The 27,498-nt window shown below is 46.4% G+C and overlaps 1 protein-coding gene across 1 annotated transcript; it reads left to right on the top strand.

Annotated features, from left to right (window-relative positions):
• Nucleotides 1-392: 392 nt before the first annotated feature.
• Nucleotides 393-27,403, top strand: CLIC4 (chloride intracellular channel 4). The gene is made up of 6 exons (XM_062628722.1): nt 393-563; nt 16,181-16,290; nt 20,698-20,823; nt 21,089-21,195; nt 22,344-22,525; nt 23,312-27,403. The coding sequence occupies exons 1-6, from the start codon at nt 492-494 to the stop codon at nt 23,474-23,476; spliced, it is 762 nt and encodes a 253-aa protein (XP_062484706.1). The 5' UTR covers nt 393-491; the 3' UTR covers nt 23,477-27,403.
• Nucleotides 27,404-27,498: the final 95 nt, after the last annotated feature.

The following is a 27,498-nucleotide window of genomic DNA, read 5'->3' as shown; positions in this document are numbered from 1 at the left end:
CGAGGGAGCCCCGGTGCCACCCCGGGGCCTCTCCAGCGCCGGTGCGAGCTGAGGCGGTCGGAACAAAGCCGTGGCGCTGCCGGGGGAGCAAACCCGCCGTGCGTGCCATGGCGGGGCCCCGTGCGGGGGCTGTGACCGCCCGCTGCCGTTTGAACGCGCTTTGCAACGGGCAAACGCCCCGAGCTTTCACACACCGCGGGCCTGCGGCCTCCGCCAGGCCCGGGCCCAAGCCGGCCGCTCCCACACGTTCGCTCATCGGGCACCGCTCCGGCCCCACCGGGACCCGCCGCCCCACACGGGCCCCGGGGCCCCTCGGCGCCGACCCCGCCCCATCAGGCCCCGCCCCGCCGGGCTCTGGCCCCGCCCACCCCCGGAGCAGGCCCCGCCTCCCTGGTCTGGCGCCCGGGGCGGGGCGGGCTCAGTCGCGCGCAGGCGGTCGCACGGTGCCGGTGTCGCGGTCCCGGTCCCGGTGGCGGCGGCGGGGCTGGAGCATGGCGCTGTCCGTGCCGGTCAACGGGGTCAAGGAGGGCGACAGGGAGCCCGTCATCGAGCTCTTCGTCAAGGTGAGCCGGTGGCGGCGGGGGGGGGTCGGGTCCCGTCCGCTCCCGCCGCGGCTCCTCTCTCGGCGCGCGCTCCGGCCGTTGCGCGCCGCCGTTTTCCCGCCCGCGGGCTCCGCGTTCGCGCGGGGGCTCCGTTTGGACCCCGTTTGCAGCCCGCGGGGCTCCGCTCAGGGCGGTGCCGGGCCCGGCCGCGGGTGCCGCCCCGCCGCGCACAAAAGGGCCTTTGGGCGGGGAGGGGCCGGCAGGGACCGGCGCGGGGCCGGGTGTGCGGGCGGGCGGCAGCGCGGGCCTCGGGCAGGGCCCCTCGGGGAAGTTGCCGGAAGATTCTTCCCCAGCGCCCGGCGGGACCGGGACCGGCACCGGGCGTTGCTCACCGGCCCCAGCCCCGCGCCCGGAGCAAAGCCGCGAGTTCCTGTCCCCCAGCCCCGCGCTCGGGTGGAGCCCCGCGGGTGGAGGCATCGCCGGGGCTGCTCCCAGGCGGGGAGGACGGGGCTGCGTTGCGCTGCCCTGGTCCGGCGCTGATACCGCAGATCGCGTTTGCCATCTCGGCATGATTTGCGTTCACGTACTGCGGTATGATGCAATGTTTTGTATCCTCCAGGGCTCTAGTGATGCGGCATCTTGCTTTTACCTCATAGCTAAAGTGTGGGGAGTAAGTGGTGTCAGCCTCTGCTCTCTGTGCTTCAGCTCACTTGGAAGAAAGCCTCTAGAGAAGAAGTATTTTACTTCTTCAGATGAAGTTTCTCTCCGTTGCAGTGAGAAAATAATGGGAAATCTTCAGCTGGGATCTTGGGCATCACTTAGTGTAACACGATCAACATGAAAACTTCCGGTAGATTAGGTGGAGCCTTGAAAATAAGTCATTAAATAGAGATTTTATATCTTAAACGGCACTCTAAAAATAGTGAAGTTTTTTCCATTTCAGACCCCTAAGTAGCATTGGGAGGCAGTAACGGGAAAAGCATTACAGTGGAAGATTCCAGACCTGATTTTACTGCGAATATTGAGGTTCTTGGTGTCGAGGTTAGAACTCCCTGGTACAGCAATTAAGTTACACATCGCTTGGAATTATTTATAGCAGTACTTGTTCTGTTTGCCAACTTCTCTTCAGCTGTCCTGAAGTTTGTTGGCCAATTTTTCTTCTTTTTAAACAAATGAGAGCAGTGATTGATGGCAGGAGGATCTGGGGGGAGAAGCTTCATTCATCTGTTTAATGAGGATGTTTTATGCATGAGGAGTAGCATGGAAGAAGGTGTAAAATGAGTTGTGAGAAAGATGTGTTGGTTCTAAATCGGTATTGGACCAATAAACATGTAAGAGGATGTGAAAGGGGAGTTTTTCTGTCTCTCTCAATTAAAACTTCTTTACTGGCATGGGTTTAAGGAGGCTGTATTTCGAATTATCAGTATTACAGCATCTCCCTCAAGGAAGCCTTTTCCCAGTGCTAGGAGTGACTGCTGCCAGCTGTGTGCTGTCTGTCTGCTAGAGTTCAGGTTAAAGAAGCAGTTCTTCTTGTCTGCCTTTGTGATCTTCAGGTAAAGGTCATTTCCCTGTAAATTCCTGCAGAGGAAGAACACTCCCACCCAGCAGACAGACCAGAATAGTTTCATCTGGGTGTTGCTGCCTGTCCCACGCTTTATTGAAGCCGTTCAGTGTTATCAGAACAGGTTGTCAAGGTCTTCTTTGCTGCCTGTCTCCTTGAGACGGTCACTTCAGAAAATGCCCAAGAACATGTATGGTTGTTCAATAGAACTAACAGTGGCTGCTTGAAGAGCAGCAGATTTTGGCTTAGTGATTCCCCCCCGTGTAAATGGGAGGCTCAGTGTCTGCTTTTCAGTTGCATGGTTTTTACTTAGAAAACATCTGAAGTTTCTGAGTCCCTCTCAGAGTATTTCCCCATGCATCCCCATGATCACTTCCCAGAGAGCCCGTGGGGTCTGGCTTCTACCTGTGCACTGTTAGTCAGCAAAGCTCTGCACCGAGAGGTAGTGGAAAGGCTTCTTGACCAAAAAGGAGCCCTCTGCCAAGTGCCTGCGGCTGAAGGGTGGTGACTGCATGACCTGTGTACAAAGGATTGTAGCAGCCAGACCGAGATGAAACAAAGGTATGGATTAAAGCTTGAGAAACAGACCTGTGAAGCAGGAGAAACTGTTTGGCTTCCTGCCCAAAATGTTGGGCTCGAATCTTGTTAAATTGTGATCAGTAACAAAATAGGATGGGCACAGCATGGGGAGGAGTGCACACGTGGTTGGGTTTCAGCTGTGAATAACTACGTAGGGCTGTTTGTCACCAGCAAATTGCTTTGATTTAGTCAAGAGCAAGTGTATCTTGCTGTAAGTATGATCCTCATAGTCTGTGATAACACACGTGCAGAATTCAGGTACTTGGGTAAGAAAATGCATTGCCATGCTGAAATGGAGGTGAATGATCTGTTCCCTGGTCTGCTGTAATGAGCAGCTTCAGCAGGTTTCTCGTTGCGGTGCTGGTGGGCTGCCTGTGGTCTCTTGAGCTAACTGTAAATGTTTCTGAAGCCTTTCCTGTGGGAGCTGATGAGGAGGAGCCGGTGATGGATCCTTTTTCGTTTGGATGCCTCCTGCGCTCACATGTTTTATTAATGAGGGAGGCCGCTTCCATTGTCTCACAGGGATGTTTTTATGTGCCCTGGTGGCATTTTAGAGTGAAGGCTGCTGTTATGAGTGTGCACGTGGAGACATGAGCGTTGCGATCTGAATGCACTTCAGCCACTTGTAAGAGCTGCAATTCAGTTGAGTGTGTGTGGATTTTATTGTAGATAAAACATGTGGTGGACAGACTCGGCCAAATAGAACCACTCATCTGTGGAAACCACAGGACAGAGCTGAGGAAGCTACTCATGCAGGTTCTTTAGGACAGTGTACAAAGGAGATGGGGATGGAAGCTGCTGCAAGCTCAGCCCTTGGTTTTAAAGGACAGTCAGGGTTGTGTTCTCCTGGTGGTAGCAGGGTGAAGACACAGGTATCAACAAGTTAAAACAAGAAACCCCACAAACAAGAAATCCATAGTTGGAGATCTGCTGGCATGAGACTGGCTATGGGAGATGCGGGTAACCATTGAGGAAGCTGCTCTCCCCATATGACATGGGTATACTTGCAGATCAGTTAGACCTTGGATTTCTGGCAGCTTCCAGTAATGTCATTGTGAAACTGAGCACCTGTTTTGAAAATCAGAGAGCATCCACGTCTGATTCCCTGTGAGCGGTGCTGTCAGTAGAAAACCCCTGCGTCTTCCCATTGAACAAATCCCCTGCTCTGAACGCTCCCAGTGATCATCCAGGAGCTTGGCTGCTCTTGTCTCTCTGAACTAAACAGGCATTTGGCAGGTGAGTTGTTGTGGTCTGGGCTCTGGGTCTGCTTTGTTCAGTTCAGGGTTGGAGCCGGGGTCAGGAGCTGCAGGATGTGTGCTGGGGATCAGCTCAGGGCTGGGTGGGAGGAGTGAGTTGTGTGAATCATACACGTTCAGGTCTGCCGTTGTTTCACGGTTGACTGTGTGTCCTTACATTGCTCTGGAGCAGTGTAGCTGCTGTAGGTTGGTTTATTACAAACCATCCCATGTTCTCATTCATCTTTTTTCCAACTACAATATAACTGTAAAATAAAAAGGACCATTGATGTGAGGGAGTAACAGGAATAGAGACACGCAGCATTCCTCCCAGAGCAGTCTTGCCAGGGGCAGGCTTATCGCTCGATAATCCTATTACATCAGTCTCCTCCTTAGGTACCAGGTCATCCTTTTCAGGTTTGAGGTAATAAGCCCAGCACCTGAGAACTTGCTCGGTCTGCCTTTGATGGGTTTTTGGTAGAGACAGCAAACTTCCGTGGGTGGCTTGGTTCTCGTGAGCAAACACTGGAGCATTGTAAAGGATCCCTTTATAAGCTGAGGCGTAACCGTCTTCTTATATCCTGTGCTCAGCTGTTTAAACCCTGCCTTTTCCTCCTTTGGCCAGCAAACTGTATTCCCTTAAATTCTGCCTGGGAAAGTTCTCGTCGCCAGGAACATCCTTGGCTTTTTGATTTGAATCTGATTGCCAATGCAGAAACTGGTGCACTTGGTACGGTGCGGTTTAGTGTAAATGCGCTTTTGCAGCCCATTGGAAAGTCAGCTCCTTGGAAAACTCCTGGCAATCATTTTCAAAGGGATTACACAGATGGGTTAGCTTTTTCTTCAGTCAGAAATTGCCTCTGAGTGCACCTGAGCAGTAATGGTCTTATCCACGGACATCTATCCTCCCCTTTCCAATGCCTAACACATAGATCAGACTGTCAAGAGAACTTGGGGTTTTCTTTGCAGCTGAATTCTGTCTGGCCCAGTGTTCACAGCTGGGAAATGCCTCTGGCTGTGCCCTGAAGGCCTGTAGGGGAGAGAGAAGGTGATGTGAGGGGCATATATGGTGGGATGAGCTCTAGGGGCTGGAACCTGTCCAGTGTCGGGTAAACGTCAATGGAGGATCTGAGCCCTCCGAGTCTTGTTCCTGATGCTCTTGTGTGTCAGAGCGTGATTGTGTGCACGCAGTAAGGAATTCCCAGAACACATCTCCAAAGTTCTCCTGAAGGAATCTGAAGGGAATGAGACTCCTCCTAACAGAGGTGTCTTGTCTGTATGGAAAGATAGCTGCTGGCTGGGAGGTGATGTGTAGACATGGGGAATACTGATGTAAATTCTGTTTCACTGTTTGGAAATGGGTGGAAAGGTCTGGTAATCTTCCAGTGGGCAGCACCGTGGCACTATTAGCTTCCTAAGGAGTTGGTAATCATTACCCTGAGCCTGCAGTGACTCAGTCACTGTCTAGTCTTTCACTGGTTATCCTGACCTAATCTTGTGGAAGGAAACAGTGAGGCAAGAGAGTTCTTCATTTGAAAAGTATGACTGTGTCTTACAGTGTGAACAGGGTGAGCAGGGAAGCTGGTTCTGGAGCTGAGCTTGTGGATGGCTGATGGCCGTGTTCTCTTGCAACGCGGTGTTTGGGAATTCTTTGGACTCCTAGCTAAATAGTAAGCTGTGTACTTTGGAGAATGACTTTTGTACTCTGAGGCTGCAAGTTTGATTTTTAAAGGTGTACATTGGTTAAAAGGGACAGAAAGTGCCCCGGGCTGTCGTTCTCTCCCCAGTATATTCAGATTCTCTTTCAAATGAGACATTTGCTGTGATTGACTACCACAGGGCTCACACGCTTTTGTGACAGCCCTACATCAGTTCCAAGTGCTGGCTGGGCTGGACAGACCGCTGAGAAACCCCCAGGAGCTGCTTTTGTGCCCGGATAACTGCACTTGGCATCAGTTGCTTCATCGTCTCCCTTGGGTTTTTGGATGTTCCTTAATGCCCTGCAGCTGATAGGCCCCTGCGCAGTGCAGTTGTGTAGAACCTTGACTGGACAGTGTGGGGAAAAGCGAGGTGGCTTTGTCTGCCAGTGGGGACGTGGAGCTTCAGCATTGGGCATGAGACAGCAGCCTTCAGGAGGGTGCTTGGGCTGCAGGCTGATTGCCCGCGTGTGTACTTGTTACCCATCTGATTTGGGTTTTATGTTCACAGCTCTCTGCAAGTAACCCACAACCAACCGATTTATTGTCCTGGTGAAATCTGATGGGCTTGTTAGCATGTTCTTCATTTCAGGTACTCACTCTGTGCTCATTTGGTGCATTAAGAGATGTGAACATTTTAACAGCTAAAACATCCAAACCCCAAATCATTATGTTGCCTTGACAGGAATTTAAATGGAGCTTTGGCTTCAGGAGCATTGAATTCTTTATTTAGGATATTCTTTTCCTAAAGAAGATAAGGTTGGGTTTTTTTTAACCTTGTTTTGAGCTTGTTTCTCTGTATTTCAGGTCAGATGTTCATCTGTGACACAATGAGATTTTTAGGGCTCTGAATGCTGTGTTTGTTTATGCTGGGGTGAAAGACATAAGCTAAACCCCATGAACTACAGATGTCTTTGTGTGCAGGTTCTCTGAGAGTTCAGACCTATTCCTTGTATTGTTGGCTAGACAAAGGGCAAGGAACTTTGCACGAGGAAAGGAAATGACTTCGTTCTGTACACTGAATGTCCATATTAGGTATAAACTAAATATAGGAGTGTAATCCAGGAGTGAAGTCATAGCTGTGTATTTTCATGGGAAGAGCTAATGAGATCAGGCAGTGCTACTGGACCAGCCTCAGGTTTTGGCTCTGGTCCCCCATTACTGTTTGGCTGCAGTTTGATGGTCTGTACTTGGGAGAGCTGCTTTTTTAAATAGAAGAAATCGTTTTTTACGTGGTTACGTCTAAAAATAAAATCAAAGCAAGCAGAAGTATATTTCTGTAGCCTTTCAGAGTGATGCATTAACTGCCCGGTGGGACGCACTGTACTGGAGCTGAATGAGATAAGGCAAGATGTCCCAGAGGAGGAAGTTCTACTCTGCATCTGGAGACCTGGGATACCATCTCCCAGGGGATGTCAGGTTCAGTCACAGGGGGTCTTTTAGCAACGGACTTGCGTGTTGCTTGCACTGGAACCAGAAGCAGCGGAGTGCAAGCCTTCCTCAAAACCTGTGTTCTCTAGTGCTCTACAATGAAAACTCCAGTGCCATTTTCAGCCTAAAAGTAACGTTTTCCCTTGCTAGAGCTCTTGAATATGCTGTTAGCAGGGGATGAAGGTTCAAAGCTGCAGCTCTCTCGTGAGTTTTGAGGATTGGAGTCATTTCTTTGTCCATTGGCACGTTCTTCAGTGCCGTTGCTGTTTGCATTGGAGGCAGTTGGGGTTTTAGCTGGATTCCTGATTTTCTCAGAGTTGGGAAGCTCCCGGGTGGTTGCTGTTGGACCGGCACCTTGACATGGCACTCACTTGTGCATCCTGCCCATGGTGGGGCTCAGCCTCAGCCCCAGCCACCTGAGGACCTGGTGGCTGGACAAGGAGCAGTGCCCAAGGTGGAGTTGGAGCAGCTCCTCACGGCTCCTCTCTGCTAATGTGCCCAGCATTGCTCAACAGCAGGAAACCTGGAGAGGGGCTTGGGACAAGGGATGTAGGGACAGGCCAAGGGGAATGGCTTTAACCTGCCCGAGGGGAGACTGAGCTGAGCTCTCAGGCAGAAGCTCTTCCCTGTGAGGGTGCTGAGGCGCTGGCACAGGGTGCCCAGAGAAGCTGTGGCTGCCCCATCCCTGGCAGTGTTCAAGGCCAGGTTGGACACAGGGGCTTGGAGCAAGCTGCTCTAGTGGAAGGGGTCCCTGCCCGTGGCAGGGGTTGGAGCTGCAGGAGATTCAGGTCCCTTCCAACCCAAACCAGGCTGGGATTCTATGATATTACCCCTGGAAATTAGGTTATAAGATGCCATAAGCAGGGTTCTTTATGTCCTGCAGAAGGGATGTGTGTTCAGAGGTTTATTTGATGAACTCTTACATGCCGAGCTGAAAACGTTGCTTCAACTTCCAAGCCCCAGTGACAAGGTTTGCAGTTCTCTGCTGTGATTTTTATAGATGCTTCATTATTGGGTGGGGGGAAGAGGGAAAGGGTTGGAATTAAGTCTGTTGGGCTGTAGCCAAAGCGCCCACAGTACTTTTAACAAATGTACTATCTGTTCTGGGAGAGAACCATTGCTCTCAGGCCCCTGAGCAAGTTTCAACCTCTATAAAAGAAACCCTTAGTACTATATAGTTAATTGCCTGCTTACAGTTTCCTGCTAGAATAGTGCAAGAACGTGTCACGCTGTTACCCAGCAAATTTCAGTCAGTTTGGTGCTGTCTGAAGTTTGTTCCCACCGGATCACTTTGTTAAAGGCATTGCCACTGGTGTAGCAGGGACAGCAGAGAGGAGATGCCAGGCTTCTGCCCTTCCTGAGTAATCTCATTTTCCTGTGTCAGGCTTGGAGGTGGCCCACAATAATCCCCAGTTTTTGTATTCAGGTCATTAAGTTAATTTCTTCACCAGAGAAAATGGTGAGGATTTAATGCATGTTTTGATTCTGACTCTTCATCCGATTCTCCCAAAGGATGAACATGGGGTAATTTCTTTTCTCCAAAGAACTGGAAGCACTTAATTAACTTCTGCTTGAATAGTGAAGTTACTTTAGCAGGTCATGAACATCCCGTAGCTTTTTCCCAAAGATTTACAGTGAGAATTGGGTAGCAGTGAGCAGGAGTTGCAGGAAGTGCAAGACAAGGCCGCAATGATTTCATTAGGAACGGCATCGCAGGGCTTAAAAATAGCATCATCCCCAAATGGTCAGCTGCTGTTGGTCAGATGTCTGACAGTGGTGGCTTATCAGAGCAGTAATGACAGAAGAGGCTGCGTTAGGGGCTGATGACCATTGCTTTCCCTGGTGTAACAGCCCCATCTGCGGTCAGTGCAGGGAGTTCAGTTAAGTTTTAAGGCTTTTGAGTTTCCAGGAATTGCAGCCGAAGTGGAAGCTGGGTTGGTTACAGGCTGCACAGCGACGGGACAGCTCGTCAGGAGGCAGCGGTAGCTGAGGGTGCTGCTCCTTGGGGTTTGGTGTCAGTCAGCACATCGATAACACACACTCGTCATCTAGGGCTCTTTGTATGCGCAGTTAATCCAGGGTGTAAGCAGTGGCCTTATGCTTTTTGTTCTCTGTTTTTCCTGTGTTTTACTTACAGGGTTGGCTGTTCGAGGCAGTGGCGATTACTTAACTTGTTCTAGAGAACTAAAACTGGGGGGGGGGGGTGGTGGTGGTTGTGATGGGAGAGTTGAAGTCTAACTTGGTTCAGTGTTACCAGACTTTTTAAAGTTCCCTTACAAAGGTGGAATAAAGGGGTTACACTAATGGGTGTAGTTCATACGAAGATACAACTGTGCTATAGGTGCTGCAAGCTTAATTTGGAGCTTTCTGAGGTCAGCTGTATCCAGTCCGGAGATCAGTGTACACTCATTTTAGGTGGCACATAATGGAGGGGCTTGCTTATCTTGTCATTTCCTTTAGGAAAACAAGTTCCCTTCTGTGTTTCAAAGCATCCAGAAGGCACTGGGGAAACCTGTGGTGGAGGTTAGTTAATACTGCCATTGGAAACAGGATCTCATAGGGAAGGCTTAATGTGGTAGGAGGGCCCTTCTCATGCTGTCTGTGGGGCTGTAGGCTCATCTCCTGGCCATATAACACAAGGAACAAAGGGAAGTTGGAAGGAAGAGCTGTGTGAGGTGCCGAACTGCTTGCCTTGAGTGATGAGAACGATGTTAGATGCTTTATTTGGAATCTTCACATCGCGGAAGTATCGCAGGAGTTACCTTGCTTGTCAGAGATGTTTAATAGTGTGAGTAAATCTTCTTCATGGTTGCTGCAAGCTTATTTTGTTCTTGGACTGAATCTTTAGTGACTTTTTAACTTACATTAGCAGTAAATGAGGAGGATAGATGTGTGTCATAGGTGGTTCCCAGCCCTTTTTCATCCATCCTTCACGTGGATGTGGTGATAACAGCTCTCGCTGGCTGGTTATTTAAAGCAGGCGGATGTTTCTGTGGTGTTTATGGCTTGAACACGCTCGGTGGTGTATTGGGAGAAGGGAACAGACGTGCTGGAGGAGTTGTCCAGGGTTGCTGTGGGGTTTGTGCTGGCACTGCTGTTCTGGTGATGCGTTTGACTGATGGAGGGGGCACAGGAAAGGGGAGTTGGCCAGTGGCAGTGTCCCTTTCATCTCATCACCCCTTGGGTTAAATCTGCCTGAACCACATTTAGGTAATTGCAGAGTTCAGGGCTCGATTCCAGTTTGCTCCCTGACTTGTTCCTCCCATCAAACCACAAGCCAACTCCCTTCTCAAGCTAACACATCCGAAAGGTGAGAATGAATCGAACACTGTGTATTGCAGACAGCGCTTTCCCAGTCCAAATCCCTGCAGCTTGCTCCCTTGTCACCCGTTCTCTTCTTTTGAATGATGGCTCATGAATATTTCAGACATTGGAACCCTTTCAGATGTTTTGGCTTGCAGAGTGAATGCTCACGCAGAACATCCCTGCAGCTCATCCATCAGCCTGGACAGGAACCCCAAATGGTTGGGAGAGTGGCACCGTACGGAGCAGCCCTTTGGTGTTACCTCACCTACTGCTAGGGTCCTTTCATGGACATAATTCTTTCCAGCTTATTGGCAAATGCTGCTCCACAGACAGCCTGGAATTCTGTTTATTCAGCTTGGCAAGATAAAGGTCTGAGCAGATGCTGCAAGGATTTAGACTGATGTTACCAAGCCGTTTTCAGTATTCATGTGTGGAGCATTAAACCACCCCTTTCTGTATTCTTTATTGTTTCATCTCTGGAGTTTGAACTTGCTTCGTGTTTTTCTCTGTGCTCGTTTACCCTGAACCATTTCCTCTCAAAACAGTCATCCAAGTAGGATTATTATTAATGCCCTCATTTTGGGATGAGTTTACTGTTCATGAAACACGCAGGGGTGCTTGTACCTGCTGGTTTGAGGTAATGGGTGTGTTGTGCTGTTTCTCTCATGTAGGTGTTTCTCTTTTAGCTAGAACCAAGGTGTTTTAAAATTGCAGAGCTCAAAATCTGCCCATAGCAGCCTCCATTGGTTTTCTTTCCCCAGCCTGATCATTTCTTGGAGCACTGATCTTGTAGGCTTTGCAGATTCCTGATTCAGGGAAGCGAGGGCTTTGGCTCTGTAATCAGACAGCTCTAGTGGTTCTGTTTGATGAAAGGCATCCTGGAAGATGCTTCTGGAATGAGTTTTTCCCTCTTCATCCAAACTTTATTTTCTCCTGCCTCAGGTAGGTCAAATCTGGGAGAGATTCCCTTGATAGTTTTGGGTAAATTAGGAAATGGGCTTCTACTGTTCTGCCCTTTGCGTTAGTCTCATTTACGTAGGCAGAGACTGAGCTCTATTACACTTCTCATCAAGTGCACTTTGACTTTACTGTTACTTCTGCAGTCATTTGGGGCAGTCTGGGGAACCTGCAGTGTGTTCCTTTTGCCTGCTGGCTCTTCGGAAGCAGGACTCTGGGAGCAGAGATTTCCAGGGGTCTGTTTTACTCTGGAGTCGCTCCCGTCTCTACTCCATGAGGAGGGCGCTGTGGCCTTCTAAACGCTTCTTTGCCTCCCAGTTTGTCGTGGCTTCATTTCTGCCTGGAGAAATACAGGCAGGTTCTTGGGAGTCCATTTGTGTGCGCCTGTAAAGAATGATTTCACATTTGTTTTCCCTTAGCGTGTTCAGCTGCTTAAACACATGTATGGTCATGTGTTCTCTTACATGTATGATCACTGTCCTCTCACATGTATGGTCATGTGTTCTCTTACATGTATGGTCATGTGTTCTCTTACATGTATGATCACTGTCCTCTCACATGTATGATCATGTGTTCTCTTACATGTATGGTCATGTGTTCTCTTACATGTATGATCACTGTCCTCTCACATGTATGGTCATGTGTTCTCTTACATGTATGATCACTGTCCTCTCACATGTATGGTCATGTGTTCTCTTACATGTATGATCACTGTCCTCTCACATGTATGATCATGTGTTCTCTTACATGTATGATCACTGTCCTCTCATGTATGATCATGTGTTCTCTTACATGTATGATCACTGTCCTCTCACATGTATGATCATGTGTTCTCTTACATGTATGATCACTGTCCTCTCACATGTATGATCATGTGTTCTCTTACATGTATGATCACTGTCCTCTCACATGTATGATCATGTGTTCTCTTACATGTATGATCACTGTCCTCTCACATGTATGGTCATGTGTTCTCTTACATGTATGATCACTGTCCTCTCACATGTATGGTCATGTGTTCTCTTACATGTATGATCACTGTCCTCTTACATGTATGGTCATGTGTTCTCTCACATGTATGATCACTGTCCTCTCACATGTATGGTCATGTGTTCTCTTACATGTATGATCACTGTCCTCTCGCATGTATGATCATGTGTTCTCTTACATGTATGATCACTGTCCTCTCACATGTATGATCATGTGTTCTCTTACATGTATGATCACTGTCCTCTCACATGTATGATCATGTGTTCTCTCACATGTATGATCACTGTCCTCTCACATGTATGATCATGTGTTCTCTTACACATGTATGATCACTGTCTTCTCACATGTATAATCACGTGTTCTCTCACATGTATGATCACTGTCCTCTCACATGTATGGTCATGTGTTCTCTTACATGTATGATCACTGTCCTCTCACATGTATGATCATGTGTTCTCTTACATGTATGATCACTGTCCTCTCGCATGTATGATCATGTGTTCTCTTACATGTATGATCACTGTCCTCTCACATGTATGATTATGTGTTCTCTTACATGTATGATCACTGTCTTCTCACATGTATGATCATGTGTTCTCTCACATGTATGATCACTGTCCTCTCACATGTATGGTCATGTGTTCTCTTACATGTATGATCACTGTCCTCTCATGTATGATCATGTGTTCTCTTACATGTATGATCACTGTCGTCTCACATGTATGATCACTGTCCTCTCTCACATGTATGATCGCTGTCGTCTCACATGTATGATCTCTGTCCTCTCTCACATGTATGATCGCTGTCCTCTCTCACGTATATGATCACTGTCCTCTTACATGTATGATCACTTAAATTCTCTGGGTTTTATGGGAAAACCAGTCACATTTGAATGCAATCACTGCTTCAGGGGAAGCAGTTTCAGAAAGAATTTGAGCTAAAAAAAGCTTCTTGGTATAGAATTAATGCAATTTTGTTGAATTATCTGGGTTTGCTCTGGTGGTGATGAGGATTAGACACTGAAGACCTGAATATTACGGCCTGAATTCAAAGATAAGGCAGAGAGGTTTCTGGCTGCTAAGAGTGGACCTAAGCAACAGTCATTACATGATTAACCCTGGCATGACCGGTCATGGGGTATTTCAGGGTATTCTTGAAGATTTACAAGGTTTCCAGCTCTATTCCAGTGCAGAAAACCAGAGTCAGAACTGGCTCAGAGACACATCAGCCAAAGTCATCTCCCTCTGAACGAGATCTTACGTGATGGAAGAGGAGGCACATGAGCACCACCAGCATGGTTGTAGCAGCTGTAGCTCCGAGTGCATCACATACAAGGAGGTAGAAAATGGGCCTCTCGGGCAAACAGTTACATAGCAGAATTCCTGGGCTCCAGAGCACTGAAGCCAAAAGTTTCTTGGCATTCTGACTGCATTCCTTCTCCAGGATGTGCTCAGAATAACTTGGGACTTTCTGGAGCAGAAGTGGGACAAACGTTTGAATGTAGACGGGGAAGTCTGTGCTCAGTTTAGCTGTTCAGCTGCAGCTTTGGAAGTGCATTAGGTTTCGTTCAAAGTGCTGTATGTTAGTGGGCTGTAACACTTCCCTCTGGTTCACATAATCCCCAGAGCCTGGCTTGCTTAAACAAAAGCAGATGCTGTTTGTTGTTTGCTCATCTTGAGCGTTACACTTGTGTTAGAAGAGAAGCAACGTTTTGGTACAAGTTGGCATTACAGTGTGAGTGCATTTGGCCTTTTTTGGTCCTCACTGGTCACTTTGGTTTTGGCTTAGGAAGATGGACCTCAATGGAAGCCACGGTTCCGTGCTGTGCTTTAAATTCTAAGCAGCTGTTTGTTCTAACTTCTGAGCTGTTGTTGTGGCAGCAGAGCAGTTCCAAAGTCTGTTTGATATAAAAATGTTTAACATCTCTGTCATTGTCATGATTTGTTTTTCCTGTGCCCTTGACCCGTGTTTTGCCGATGCTGCTGCTTGTTCTGATCACCCCAACAGGTTGCAGAGCCCGGGCAGACAAAGGCTTGGTTGCTGTTGTAACTAACTCCTGGGTTTAGGACAAACCCTGCAGTTTCTAATAGGGAATCTTCCTATTTGCTCCTGTTTTGTGCACGGGGGAACCATTTTGCTTTTACATCTGTTGTGGCACTGAAGCTGTTTCAGTAGCTGTTGAAGTTGCCATAAAACTTGAAGACTGAGACAAGTTCTGAATCAAAGAACTGCTTCTGCTTGGAGGCGTGAATTAGCCTGGGCAGGACAAAAATAGATTTTCCTTAGGTGGGATGAAGTGTTGCCTTTTCCAGTATTGTTTTACAAAGGTAGATAAGTGTAAATCTACATTGGCATAATTTACCAGTGTAAACACAGTAATATGACTATAGGCTCATACAGCTATCTGGAGGGATGGCATTGCAGTTAAATATTAACAGCTGTAAAAGCATACAGTTACTGGAAATGGACTGCAGAGGGAAGTCTTTGTGAGGTAGGAGCACACTGCTCCATGTGGTGGGTAGAATCCTTACAGCAGTTAATGTGCTCAGTCCTGTGTACAGCCCTTCCACTTGGGTAGCTGTGCTTCTGAATGCCCTGTGCTTACTGAACATAGCTGGTTTCTGTCATTTCCGAGGGGTACAGCCAGCATATCCTGCAGTAGGTTTTAAAATGGCTTAGGGAACTGCTAATAGAAATAATGAAAGAATTACCCAGGCTTTGATAATTGTACTTACTAAATACAACTAAGCAAAGTCCTTTGAAACTGGTCTGATGTGAAGGGGGAAGATACTGTGACATGTGTGGCTGTTTTAACTACCGAGTCAGTCTTCTTTTCAGAGGATTGAATTTTATAACAAGATTCAAGGTTTCCATGCCTAATTCTAGCCCACTAAAAACTAAAGTTTTCCAACTCAGCAATACATACTTCATTGTCAGAGCAATCATGAGATGCATGCCATCACTGGCTGCCCTGGAGTGGCTCACTGTTGCTCTGTAATGGACCTTTGTTGTGGTAGGACAAAGACTTATTGATCTATTGCCTATAAAAAGTGGCTTTGGAATATTACTTTATTGTCAGTGAAGTCTCTATGTACTTATAGTTATGTCTTTCCTTACAACACCTGCAGTACAATAAAGATCCATAGTTCCTGGTTGCAGTTGGCTCGCTGTAGCATCGCACAATGGGGGTATAAGCAATGAGCTGGAAGATGACTCCAGTTGATTAGCTATGGCTTGTAGAAGAAGGCAAATATAATAATAAACAACAAAGAACAATGCAGACATTGGAAAGCTGCCATCAGAAGGTGTGGCTATTCAGGCTGGTGTCGTTAGCTGCTCTTTCTGGACCCTTGAGAGCAGTTGGATCATCCTCAGTGTGAAGGACAACTTTATTTTGTTGCCTGAGGACTTGTTCTGGTAGATTTTGTGAGCAGCTGCTACAGGCCATGACAAGTAAATCAGTTAGTTGACTTCAGAACTGTGCAGATTTCACTGGTAGGAAACCCTCCTCATGTCTGCAGCAAAAAGTCATTGGAGGGTACAAGTATTTAAGGAAAAAAACCCAAACCACAAACCACTCCCCTAAAACACCGCCAAAAGGATGCAGAAATATGCTGGGGATGCTCATTTTTGTGCATTATATGGAGAAACCTTGGTGGTATCTGGTCCAGGTGCATCAGCAAAGGAGTGCTCCTGCAAAGTGGGGCTGGGTTTGACTGAGCTTGTTAGGTCTTTGGAAGAGTTAGCGATGTGAAGACTGCGCAGGCAGTAAACCCCTGGCTTGTTACTTGTTACTTTAGCCTCTCTTCATTAAAGAGGTTGCAGTAATTGTAAGCATAGCCCAGTCCTACCTTCTAATGAATTATTTGTTCCCTTCTGCAGGCTGGCAGCGATGGAGAGAGCATAGGAAACTGCCCCTTTTCCCAGAGGCTGTTCATGATCCTTTGGCTGAAGGGAGTGGTGTTCAGCGTCACGACAGTTGACCTGAAGAGGTAAGAAATGCTTGGTTTCTTTGACAGGCAAGAGCACGGTGTGCTCGGTGTAATAAATGTTTGTTTGTGGCTTCTAACTCTTGCGTGGCTTCTTTTTGGAGAGTAAAAAGAAAATCTGGCTTCTTGAACACCAAGAGGCAACCTCGTTGTGAAAGGTGCATGCACAGATGGTCGCTTGGTTTTGTAACCGAGGTTGTATCTGTACCCAAGAGAACGGGTCTGATTGAATGCTCTTGTTTGCCATGGTGCTCTTGGGTGAAACTAACAGACATGAAGTCTCTGAGAACAGAATCCTGCTGACTTCATGTTTAGATCCTGCAAGTAAAGACTGCTGAGTGGGTATTTGAGATCAGCCAGTCCTGGATCAAATCTCCAATGATTCTGTGATAAGTGCCATCAGTGATGTGCAGCCTACTCCCCTGTTTAAAGGTTTTGAAATAATACTGTTTATTACGCAATAAGAGCAACCACAATGTGAAACTATCCATCCAGGAGGTAAATATGAGTGAAATAAAGTGAGGTGGACTGTAAAACATTCTGCCTTTGCATAGCATAGCCAGATACGTCCTGATGCTGTGTGGCACCTACGTTGCAACTTCTCCATCAATGAAATGAATGCCTTGGTGGTTGAGAAGGGGAAATGTGAATCCAGGAGTGTTAATTCCCTGAGCTTGGGTGCGCTTTTCTTAGTGGTGTTAAAATGCTCAGTTCAGCAGGGGCCTTGTGTTTGGTTTTGGTGTGAAGCCCTGTTTTCGGAGCACTAATGGCACGTTAGTCATGGAACTCTGTGCAGAGAGGTGGGAGTGCCAGTGCTCACAAACCTTATTTCCAGAAAGCAAGCCAATGGCAATACTCCCAGCGGATCAAGTGTAATAGGTGTCAGGAGGAAATCACCCTGCCTGGCTTAACCTCTTCTCCTCCCTTGAAGGAGGAGACTTGTTTTGATGCTTTTAAATCACTGAAGTTGCTGTCTCAGTGCTGGCCACCAGCGTCAAGTGTTTCCATGTGCAGTAAGGCTGAGACCACTCGGAAGGGGAGGAAATGGCTTTTGTTAACTGGGTGCAGCGCAGAGATCTTCTCTGGCCAGTGTGGGATTTTACTGCAGATACAACTGTTGCTGCCAGTGCACATAAACCAGCTGTGTCACATCTTCCATTCAGCACTGCCTGTGGTTTGGGGAAGCCTCTGGAGTAGAACCAGAGCTTGGGTTCTGCTTGTAGCTTGGGCTTCCTTATAACAATGGTGTTATTTAACCATCTGCAGTTATTGGGGTGGTGGTGGGGGGGTTGACAAGGTTGAAAGAGATATTTTATACTTGGAAGCATTTTTACTGCTGAAACAGCTTGAGATGTACCATTAAAATGCCAAAGATGCCTGCTAGACTTGCCTTTATTTGTGTCCCTTTGGCAACTTGGAGTTAAGTTGGATGGGGAACGGGATGTAAAACTAACTTTTAGAATATAAATTGATTGCAGATGGTTAAAATCATCTTTTCTTACGCAAGGAAAGCTTTTCCCCCTCCCATTTTTTTTTTTTTTTTAAACCTGAGAGGGGAAAACACAAAATAAGTACAAAATAGGTGCTAAATGTTGCCCTCATACTCCTAATGCTGTCACAAGAAAGTGCTGTTATATTATTCAAGCCAGTCACCCCCTCTTCTTTTTGTTCCTGGTACAGACACAGACTTGTTGAGGAAAGGATAGTCACGGATGTAAGCAGCTGAATTAATTTCACTACAAACCATGCTTTTGCCTTCCAGCCCAACTTGTGCCCAGCAGTAAGGCAAGCTCTGTCTTTTGTGAGGCTTAAAAGGTCCCGGTTGGGTACAAAAGTTCACAAGTAACTTGGACACAGGAAAAACTGAGCGTGATCCCGCTGACTGTGGTTTGTGTTTTTCCTTCCATGACTGCCTCAGACATCATGCTGTGCTAACAGAAGAAGCTTTTGCAGTTCTCCGTTCCACTCCTAAGACCCAAAAATATGTGCATAGGCAAAAGGCAGTGGGACGTGCCACCCTTCCAGAGCAATGGTGTGTTTCTTCCTCTGGGTCAGTCACACAGAGGCTTAATTCTTTCCCTTTCCAGAAGCAGGGTTTCAGTGCTCAGAGACTGGACTTGTTCAGTGGACATAAACCATTTGTTGGGCTTGTAGCAACCTTCGGAGCCAGCTTGTGTTCAGTTACGTTTTGAAATCCCATTTTAAACGTCGTGGTGGTGTGGTTTTACAGTTAGGTTGACAGACAAAGATTAAGAGATTAGTCAATATTACAGCCTGCCCAGAGGCGAATGCAGCTTCAGCAGTGTAAGATGCTGCCTGGGGACTGGAGACAGCGGGGTTCATTGCTGGCATCTGTCTCCACATTACACGTGTGGCAGTACTTGCGCAATGTAAATCGCGGTAGAGCACATTGCATTTGGGGCTGGCTTTTGTCTGATCATCAAGAAATGATTTGCATGCTGAGTGCTCTTCTGGTCTGTGGCAAAGCCATGAAACGCTCATACCTTACCGCTGGTGCTAAAGAGCCTGCCCACTTCATTAGCTGGTGATAGCCAGGTATTGATTACATGGCCCTACATCAGGACACGATCGCATGCCCTGGTAACCTCAGGGGCAGGTCCCAGCTGTATGGAGCTGTTTGCAGTGTTGGTTATGGGAGTTGGGGGGGTTTGGTTGGTGGGGTTTTTGTTTTGCCTTTTAAAAAAGGTGTCCAGGTTTATCCCTGGATTAAAATCAATATTTTTAATTGCCTCCTTGTTCAGCTCTTAAGGGAAGTTATGCTCTTAGACTTATAAGGACACCCCTGTGTACTTGTGGTGCTATAAGGGCTGTGGCTTGTATGCGGTAACCCAGGGTTTGCTGATGGCAAGAGCAGGAACTGGAAGTCAAACCCTCTATTACCTTTGAGCTTCGGCTGTGGGGTGTCCCTGTGCTTTCGGGTGGCCAGGCTGGCCTGGCAGGAGGGGTTAATAAGGTGCTCTGGGATGCTTGAGATGCGCTCTGGTTCTTTGGCTCGTTCATGAGACCAGTTTGTTTCTGAAATGAAACCTTTCCTTTGACAGCATCACTGCGGATCCGGTGGGCCCGCCTCTGTTTGCTTTGAACATAACATTCCTTGTGGGGAATTTTATCTGGCCAACAGAGAAATTGGAAGGGAGCCACGATGACTTCCTGTAATTGTTGTGGGTTGCAGAGCTCTGTCGAAATGAAATGTAAAGCTACTTAGAGCATTAACCGATGACAGGCTTTTAAATCCTAAAAGTAAGAGGGCGATGGCAACTATGAGAGAGAAATAACTTCTTGGAAGCTTGAAAATGGTTAAATTCTTGTATTCACGCGACTTGTGTCACCTGGCTAAAGCAGGGGGTTTACTGTTGAGTATGAAAATCAGTTTTCTTACTGTTTCACACACACTGCCCGGTGCTCCTGTCTCCTCAGCGTGCTTTGGCACTACAAGCTGTTGCTGTTTGCCTGCTTAAAGGCTCAGCAGTGGGCAGGAGGTGAATCCTGGCTGGGGATCCTGGGTTTGTAAGGAATTGGGAGCAGCATTTCTAGAGGATAAACCCATAAACTGTGCTTGGTTAGAGTCTGAGCGCTCTCCCTGCGAGTGCTGCTTCCTCATGCTGCCAGAGTGCCTGTGGCTGTGGCTGTTAGTGGTCTGGTTTCTCTGCCCAGTCCAGCCAGGAGGGTTTCATGAACTGGAGGTCCAGCATCCACTAAACCCTGTTCCTGGGTGCTTGGTGCTGCCTCAGAAGCGTGGTCACATCGTGCAAAGAACAAACGCAGTTGAAGGGTTATGGTCTGGTGTGGACTTGTTCAAACAGTAATGAAGGGGCAGCTTTCTCTTGGCAGACTTCCTGCTGGATCAGGAAGCTTTAGGCATCGTTTTTAAACAGGATGTTTAAGCATCTGTCAGCTTGTCTAGAACCAGATTTTGTGTGCACATAGTAAATGGTTTACACATACTGCTCTGTATCAGACTTGCTTCTTTCCAGCAAAGCTCTGTGTAAAGGGGGAGGATTATCACTGATCGCAGATTATGCTATATATAAACTGTACTGCAGATCTTGGGAAGGAGAGAGCGTGTTGGTGTGCTGGGTGTATATATATCCCCCTGCTAGACAATGTTTTATCAACTTGAGAAAAAACATAGCCAGAGGTAGGAGGAAGCAGTGGGTCTTAAGCATCTGAACTGAATTGGTATCAAGTGTACATTCAACATGCTGATCAAGCTGTAAACGTGCTTTTAAAAAAGAAAACTGGTGATATGTGTGTGTATGTGTATATATATGTATGTATGTATATACAACTACAAGGATGTGCAAACCTCAGGCGGTGCTTTTGTGACTGTAGCAGTGGAAGCTGGCCGCGGATGTCCCGTGCTTACTCGTGCCTTGTGTTTCACCCCAGGAAACCAGCAGACCTTCAAAACCTGGCTCCAGGCACTCATCCGCCCTTCATCACTTACAATGGTGAAGTGAAAACGGATGTGAATAAGATTGAGGAGTTCCTGGAAGATGTTTTGGCTCCACCCAAGTAAGTGTTAAAATGATAGTTTGTCCCCTTGGAGTAGAGGGAATGTTCTCAGAGGGGTTTTCTGCACTGGTTGCGGTGTTCTTCGTCATCAGTAAACTGAAGACAGACACTGAAAGCAGCTCAGAGTTCTTGCTTGTCAAATCTTTCCTCCCTTCATTTCCCTCATCTTTATGTTAGAAACAGTTTTCTTTTGCTGGTTAATACATGATGAGCGTCATTCTGCCAGGAACGATGTGCTGTACATCTTCTTCTTTCTACGTTTTAGGTACCTAAAACTTTCACCAAAGCATCCAGAATCCAACACTGCTGGAATGGATATATTTGCCAAATTTTCTGCCTTTATAAAAAATTCCAGACCAGAAGCTAACGAAGGTAGGTTTGGGCAGATACCTGCAGCCCTTGGGTTTTCCAGTGCAGCTTTGCTGTGAAGTGTCTCAGTGACAAATCTTCCATCATGTTGAGGGGCACTGGAATCAGACCTGTGGTTTAATGCTCAAAGATTCCAACGCTTCCAAAGAGAACTTACTGTCTCCAACCACAATTCCAGCAGGGTGTGAATGGTTTGTCAGTGTCCTGGCACTGCAACTTCCCTACGCAACAGCCACTCAAAACTCTTGAACTAAGTAGAAGTGATTTTAACACCCAGAACCGAATTCCATGCCGAGTTTGCATCATGCTGCCGTGGTGGTGGTGTTGCCAAGCCTTTGCTGCAAGGCCTTTCCACACCCTTGGGTGTTTGAGGGTTCCCATTCAGAGTTCTGAGTAAAGTTCATGTTGCTTTATTCAAAGGGTTAAGACCTTTCTGCGTGGAGAGAACATAGAAGGACAGCTATCAATAACAGCAAAAGAATGCACAATTAGACCTTTAATAGTTGAGTACAAATCTTTTGACCTCGATGTAGGTGGAGGGAAGAGAGTCAGGGAATGGGAATGGTCTTCTGCTGTGCTTCGGATGGAGAGGTGTTTGTGAGCAGCTGAGAAGTAGTTTTGATTCCATGGGGTGTGCTGCCCTCTGGTGCTGGATTCCACACAGCTCCTCAGCAGCCTGTGCCTGCTCCGAGCTGGTGGGGGAGCATGAGGCATTAAACAGATTATGTGCAAATGAATATAAACCCTAGCAGAGCTTAATTCCGATTAGCTTAAGCCACTCAGGAGCAGTCTTAAGAAACAGACGTAAGCCACTTTTTAAACCAAAAATAAGCACCTGTGGACAGTTGTATTTTCAGTTGGTGCGAGCTCGTGTATAAACCAGCGTCTAAATAACCTGCATCAGAGTGATATTTCAAGGGATCTAGTTCAGTTTGGGTGTCACTGGTGAGCACGAAGGCAGCTCCGGCAGCAGTGCTGCCACAAAAACTGCACACAGGTTGAAAACCTTTCAGTGTCTCTGCTGGGTCATGCAGTGATTGGGGTTTGGGGTTCAGACCTGCTGCTAATATCAAGATCCTAAATTACAGTTGGCTTTGAAATTTGGGGTTTGGTTCTCTTTCGTGTTTTAAAAACTCTTCCTTCCTCTGCAGCCTTAGAACGTGGCCTCCTGAAAACCCTCCAGAAACTGGACGAGTATCTGAACTCTCCTCTTCCCGATGAGATAGATGAAAATAGCATGGAGGATATAACAGTTTCTACCCGCAAGTTCTTGGATGGCAATGAGATGACGCTAGCAGACTGCAACCTGCTACCCAAACTGCACATTGTCAAGGTAAATGCTTTATATGTTGTTATGTGACAATGAAGGACGAAATGTTGATGTTTATGACATTCTTGAGTCCAGCTTCAACTCTTTGTAAGCTCCTGTGTAAGCTTAACTACAGCATTAACAGTGGGTGAAATTGCACAAGATTTGGGTAATTCCCAAGGGCTTTGGGGTAGAGCAGGTGAATCCAGTGGAGGTGTGAACCAGTCATCCATCAGATGGTGATAGGCACAAGCCAAAACCTGTTTTACTGCGCTGACCAGTGTGGTTCGCAGAGGTTGCAACATGTAGAAGAATGAGGCAGAAGAAGGAAGGTGAATGTTATGTTAATGGTTGAAGTGGACATCTTCTCCTATCTGTAGAGGAAACTGCTCTATTAACAGCAAAGGAAAGGGCACAGTGTGAAATACAAGGATTGTATGTAAAAAAATGAAGTTGGAAGCCTGGAAGGAGGAAGGTGAGGTTAACTGCAGGAGGGAAGATGTGCCTGTGCAATCCTGACTGGAGTTCCTTTCACCATCTCCAGTGATCCTTGTCAGCTCTGTACTGCAGATGGAGCCACAGATTAAGTTTCTGCCTGGGTGCAGCAGTGTTTCCTTTGGGGAAAAGAGGGATAGGAACAAAGGGAGGCAGGGTGCTGCCAGGTCCAGGCCTCTCCCAGAGGAACGTGTTCTCCTGACTAGAAGTGACTGTGTACCATGTTGAAGGACAACGTAATGGGCGAGTGGCAAGGGATGGACAAGTGGTTGAAGACGAAGGATGTAAATTCATAATCTAATTCTTTTGTTCTAGGTGGTGGCCAAAAAATACCGCAACTTTGAGATTCCCAAGGAAATGACAGGGATTTGGAGATACCTGACGAATGCTTACAGCAGGGATGAATTCACCAATACCTGCCCTGGAGACAAAGAAATTGAAATAGCTTACAGTGATGTAGCCAAGAGACTCACCAAGTAAACAGCACTTGCAAAAGAGATGACTTCTTGCATATTCCATAACAAGGCTTCTAACAGACTGCTCTTTTCGTATAAGATAGCAATTTTTTTTGCATGAACTTGCAGTTATTCAAAGTTATGGTGGATAGACCAGGTACAGTAATTACCTAAAGTTTGCAGACTTAATTATAGGCTTGTTTTTCCTTACCTCCTTTCACAGCACGTATGAATATCATTAATGCAGTTATGTTAATATTGCACCGGGGTGACTCTAGGTTCTTCACTATGAAGGGTTCTCTTGCCCCTACTGCTTTCCTTTGCAGACATTTGGTCCCTGTCTACGAATTGGTTTAGGAATCTGTCTGGCTATATGGTACAAGGAGTATTTATGTATTTTGGAATTTATTGCTTTTCCAGAAGATCTACACACAATTGTCATATCTGACACATTGAACTGTACCTGCTTGTCTGTCTGTTTTCCATAGAGGAGGGAACTTGCTGCCCAAAAGAGCCACTTGCAGAATGTTTGGCAACGCTTTTTAACAAAGAAAAAAGTACTCTTGGATTTGAAATCTCAGCAGTGGTTGAGGATAAGCTCAAGTGAGCAACTCAGATTTGAACGTCTTCAAGCACGAGGGAAGTTTGAACCTAGGCTGAGTGCTGTCGCAGGAAGCTCGCGGTTCAGAGTTATTTAGTTGTGTCTTCAAGAGCTTGATGACATTAAAAAACCAAACCAAAAACTTCATTTGTTTTAAAATTGGCAGCTTACGCTTGTCCGGAAGAATGCGTTCCCCTTAAAACTGCAAGTGGCTTTCTTTTTGGTAGTTAAGGGCCTTCATTTTGTATAGGTCTTTCTGGTGATATTTACTGACAAAATCTGTGCTGTGTAACCCAAGTACCTGTAAAAGTTAGTGTTAGTTGGAAATAGCTGCTGTCTGTGGTGAATAGCAGTGCAATGATTAGTGATGGAGGCTGAACCCTGACAGCCACTAAAGTGGGGTCTTTGGGCAGCTTTGGAAAGCTGTTTCTTTCCTGAAGAAAGCTAAAGTGACCTTTAAAGATAACATTTGCCTTAAATTCTAGTATGCATTTTTTTCCTGAAAGCAACTCCATGAATTACTCTTGTAAAGCAATGGTGCGTGGAGTCCCGTCCTCTCCATGGAATCTCTCCTGATTGCTGGTCTGTGCACCTGGACTGCAATTCTGCGTGGTCATAATCATTGCACTACTATAACAGAAGCTTTTTACAGCGACACTGAGGAATAGCACTACAAGTTTTTTAAACACAATTTTCAAATCTTTCTAAAGCAGGGAGGAGTTTTCTTGTTTAGAATTGATGATTTTGATGCATGGATTAAACTGCTAGGTTATTTTTAAAAGACCATCATAAACAGCTCCAAAGAACACTAGACTTATATGCCTATTTTTTTGTAAAGATACTTTTGTATTTAACTGATTTTAGAAGCTGGAAAGTGCTATTCCTGGTAGGTTGTCATTGGAATATTTAACATTCTGCAATAACATGGAAATGCTCACATAAACACTTTTATACACTAATTTTTTTGGTAAGCACTGGCTTGATGAAAACCAGCCTGACTTTTCTAAGCGTCCCGCTTTTGCTACTTTATATACCCATGAAGTTAGTTTGTCGTAGAAGAGGTAGAGTACAAGATCCATATTTGTATACATGGCTTGTGGTGCCTTGTCTCACCTTCCTAGAGCTAGAGTTCCTATATAAAGGCAGTTAGCAGTTCTGTTACGTGTCTTTTGAAGATGACCGTAGATACACTTAGACCCTATTAGGATTTATTACAGGGGTGTTTAGGCACAGGAAGACAATTCTGCAGTGACCACCGTAGCCTTTTAATGATTACTGTGTTCTAACGTCACGTTCTCCTCCTGAATAAACATTCTCGGCCATAATAAGCCTCTGTAGGGGTTCAGTCTTTGCTACAACGTGACATCTAGAAAAGGGAATTACTTCCTTATTTGCTAAATAACGTTTTTAATGACACATTGGGGTAAAAAAACACCCAACCCTGCTCAGCCCCCATTGGTTTGGTGCTCTTTGCCATCATCTAGTTAACCTTTAAAACCAAGAACATAGGAAGCAATGTGATTGTGGCATATCCTTGTGAAGTTTTAAACTCTAAATCCTACATCAGGATGGCCCTTGGAAGCTGTAGGGATTGGGCCTTCCTCCTTTTAAAAGCAAAGTAGCCCTTGTGTGCACACTGCAGACCCCAGGCGTTTTGTGTGTGAGCATGAGATGCTTCCATGCCTGTTGTGATGCTCACACTGCCTGTGTGTCAATGCAGACACTTCCCTTGTTAAATACCAGGCTTGTTGTCTCTTATAGATAATATATTCTCTCTACTTTTATAGGCAATCTTCAAGCAATTGTAATACGTTCTGTTCGGCATTAAGTACTTTAATGATTGTGTCTGAAAGCTTGTAAACAAAGTTAAAGCTCTCGCTGTAACTAATGTATTTCTTATCTCAGTACAATGGAGTACTGAGGGCCTTTCCCTTGTAGGTGGAATTCAGATGAGGACCAGGTTCGTGATTGAGGCAGTTACCACATGAGAGCTCTTAACTGTCCTGCGTGAAAGGAGTGGGTCCTTGTAGCTTCCTCCTGCAGTCGTGTGTGTTGTGGCAGGGGCTGCCCAGCCTCTTGCTGGCTTCAGCAGGGGCCAGGGCTCCCCCGAGAGCAGCTCCCACCTCTGTAGGTGATCCCTGAAGGAGCAGAGTGTAGCTGGGGTGGTGTGGCACAGGCTCAGCGTCTGGTGTGGGCAGAGCACTTTCATCTGGCCCCAATCACCAGCGCTATGTTAATTAAAAAAGCCCTTTCATAACTATGTAAATTCTTGACTTCTGTCAACTTGTTTACAATCTGATCTTTAAATGCATTTTTAATTTCATCAAACAGCAATTAATCTACCCCCTGTTTAAATTTAAAATGATGCTTCTAGCCCCTTCTGCAATTTAAAAACAGCAGTTACCCTTTCAAGTAGGCATTCCAGTTTGCAAGTTGGCTGCATGTATTAGCATGCTGAATAACTTACTTTATTCTCAAGCTGAAATATGCTGAAATTCCCATTAAAACAGGTGACTTGTGTATTTCCTGAACATAAAGGGAAAATCCATCATCGTCACCCTGGTTTTGCGTGGGAGAACAGATCATAGTATATGCATGGGGTTGTTTTAATTCTTAACAAAGCATCCCTTCTTGACGAGGTTGCTTCTGTGTAGGAGCTGCCTGTGAACTCCTGAAGCCATTTCATGGACTCCAGAGCTCTTCTGTGCTTCTGCTGTTGGCTGCTGTCTGTAAGTGTCCCTCGGACAGTCACAGCCTCGCTCCTACCTTTGCATTTTCCCATCAAATTGGTGTTTTTTCCGCAAGGGGCATGTCCCGACCCATTGGGAGTTGCTGCAGCTCCATGATAAGAAGCGAGATGTAATCAAGTTCTTATGCTAAAGTAGCAAATTAGCATTTCGTATCAAAGGAGCACAGGCATGAATAAATTGAAGATGCTTGAGCCAAACCCACTGATGCCTATCTCAGCGTAGAACAAAAAGTGGCTAAGTACAGTCAACTTCTCTTTACTCTTTGCCACTCAGAGCACTATCTGAACACATCAATTAATATTTTCAGAAGAAGGCTTTATCCCAAGTGAAAACTATTTCATCTGCCTCAGAAGCTGTGCCACCAGCTATTACATTTTGTTTCTGGAGGGGATGGGGGCTGGGAGAGCAGGGGAGCAGAACAGGCTATCGAGGCTCCTGAGACAGGACAGCGGCGTTGGAGCGTTGTTTGCAGAAATACTTGAAGAGTTGATACACTTTGTTGTAGTTTGCTTTTGTCTTTCACTCTCTGGAACATCTTTTACAGATATACCAGTATCCTGCTGGCAGCTATTGTTAAATAAAATTATATTTTCACTACCAAGCAGATCTTTCTCTTCTTTCCCAAGCCTGCAGTTCTCGCCTGTGTAAGCTCTGACCTGACCGTGCTCTGCTGAACCACAGAGCAAAACTGTGCAG

Source organism: Pezoporus occidentalis, unplaced genomic scaffold (genome assembly GCF_034315485.1).
Source record: "Pezoporus occidentalis ecotype Australia unplaced genomic scaffold, CSIRO_AGI_Poc_V1 ctg321, whole genome shotgun sequence".
Classification (NCBI taxonomy): Eukaryota; Metazoa; Chordata; class Aves; order Psittaciformes; family Psittacidae; genus Pezoporus; species Pezoporus occidentalis.
This window is presented reverse-complemented; position numbering and strand designations above follow the sequence as displayed.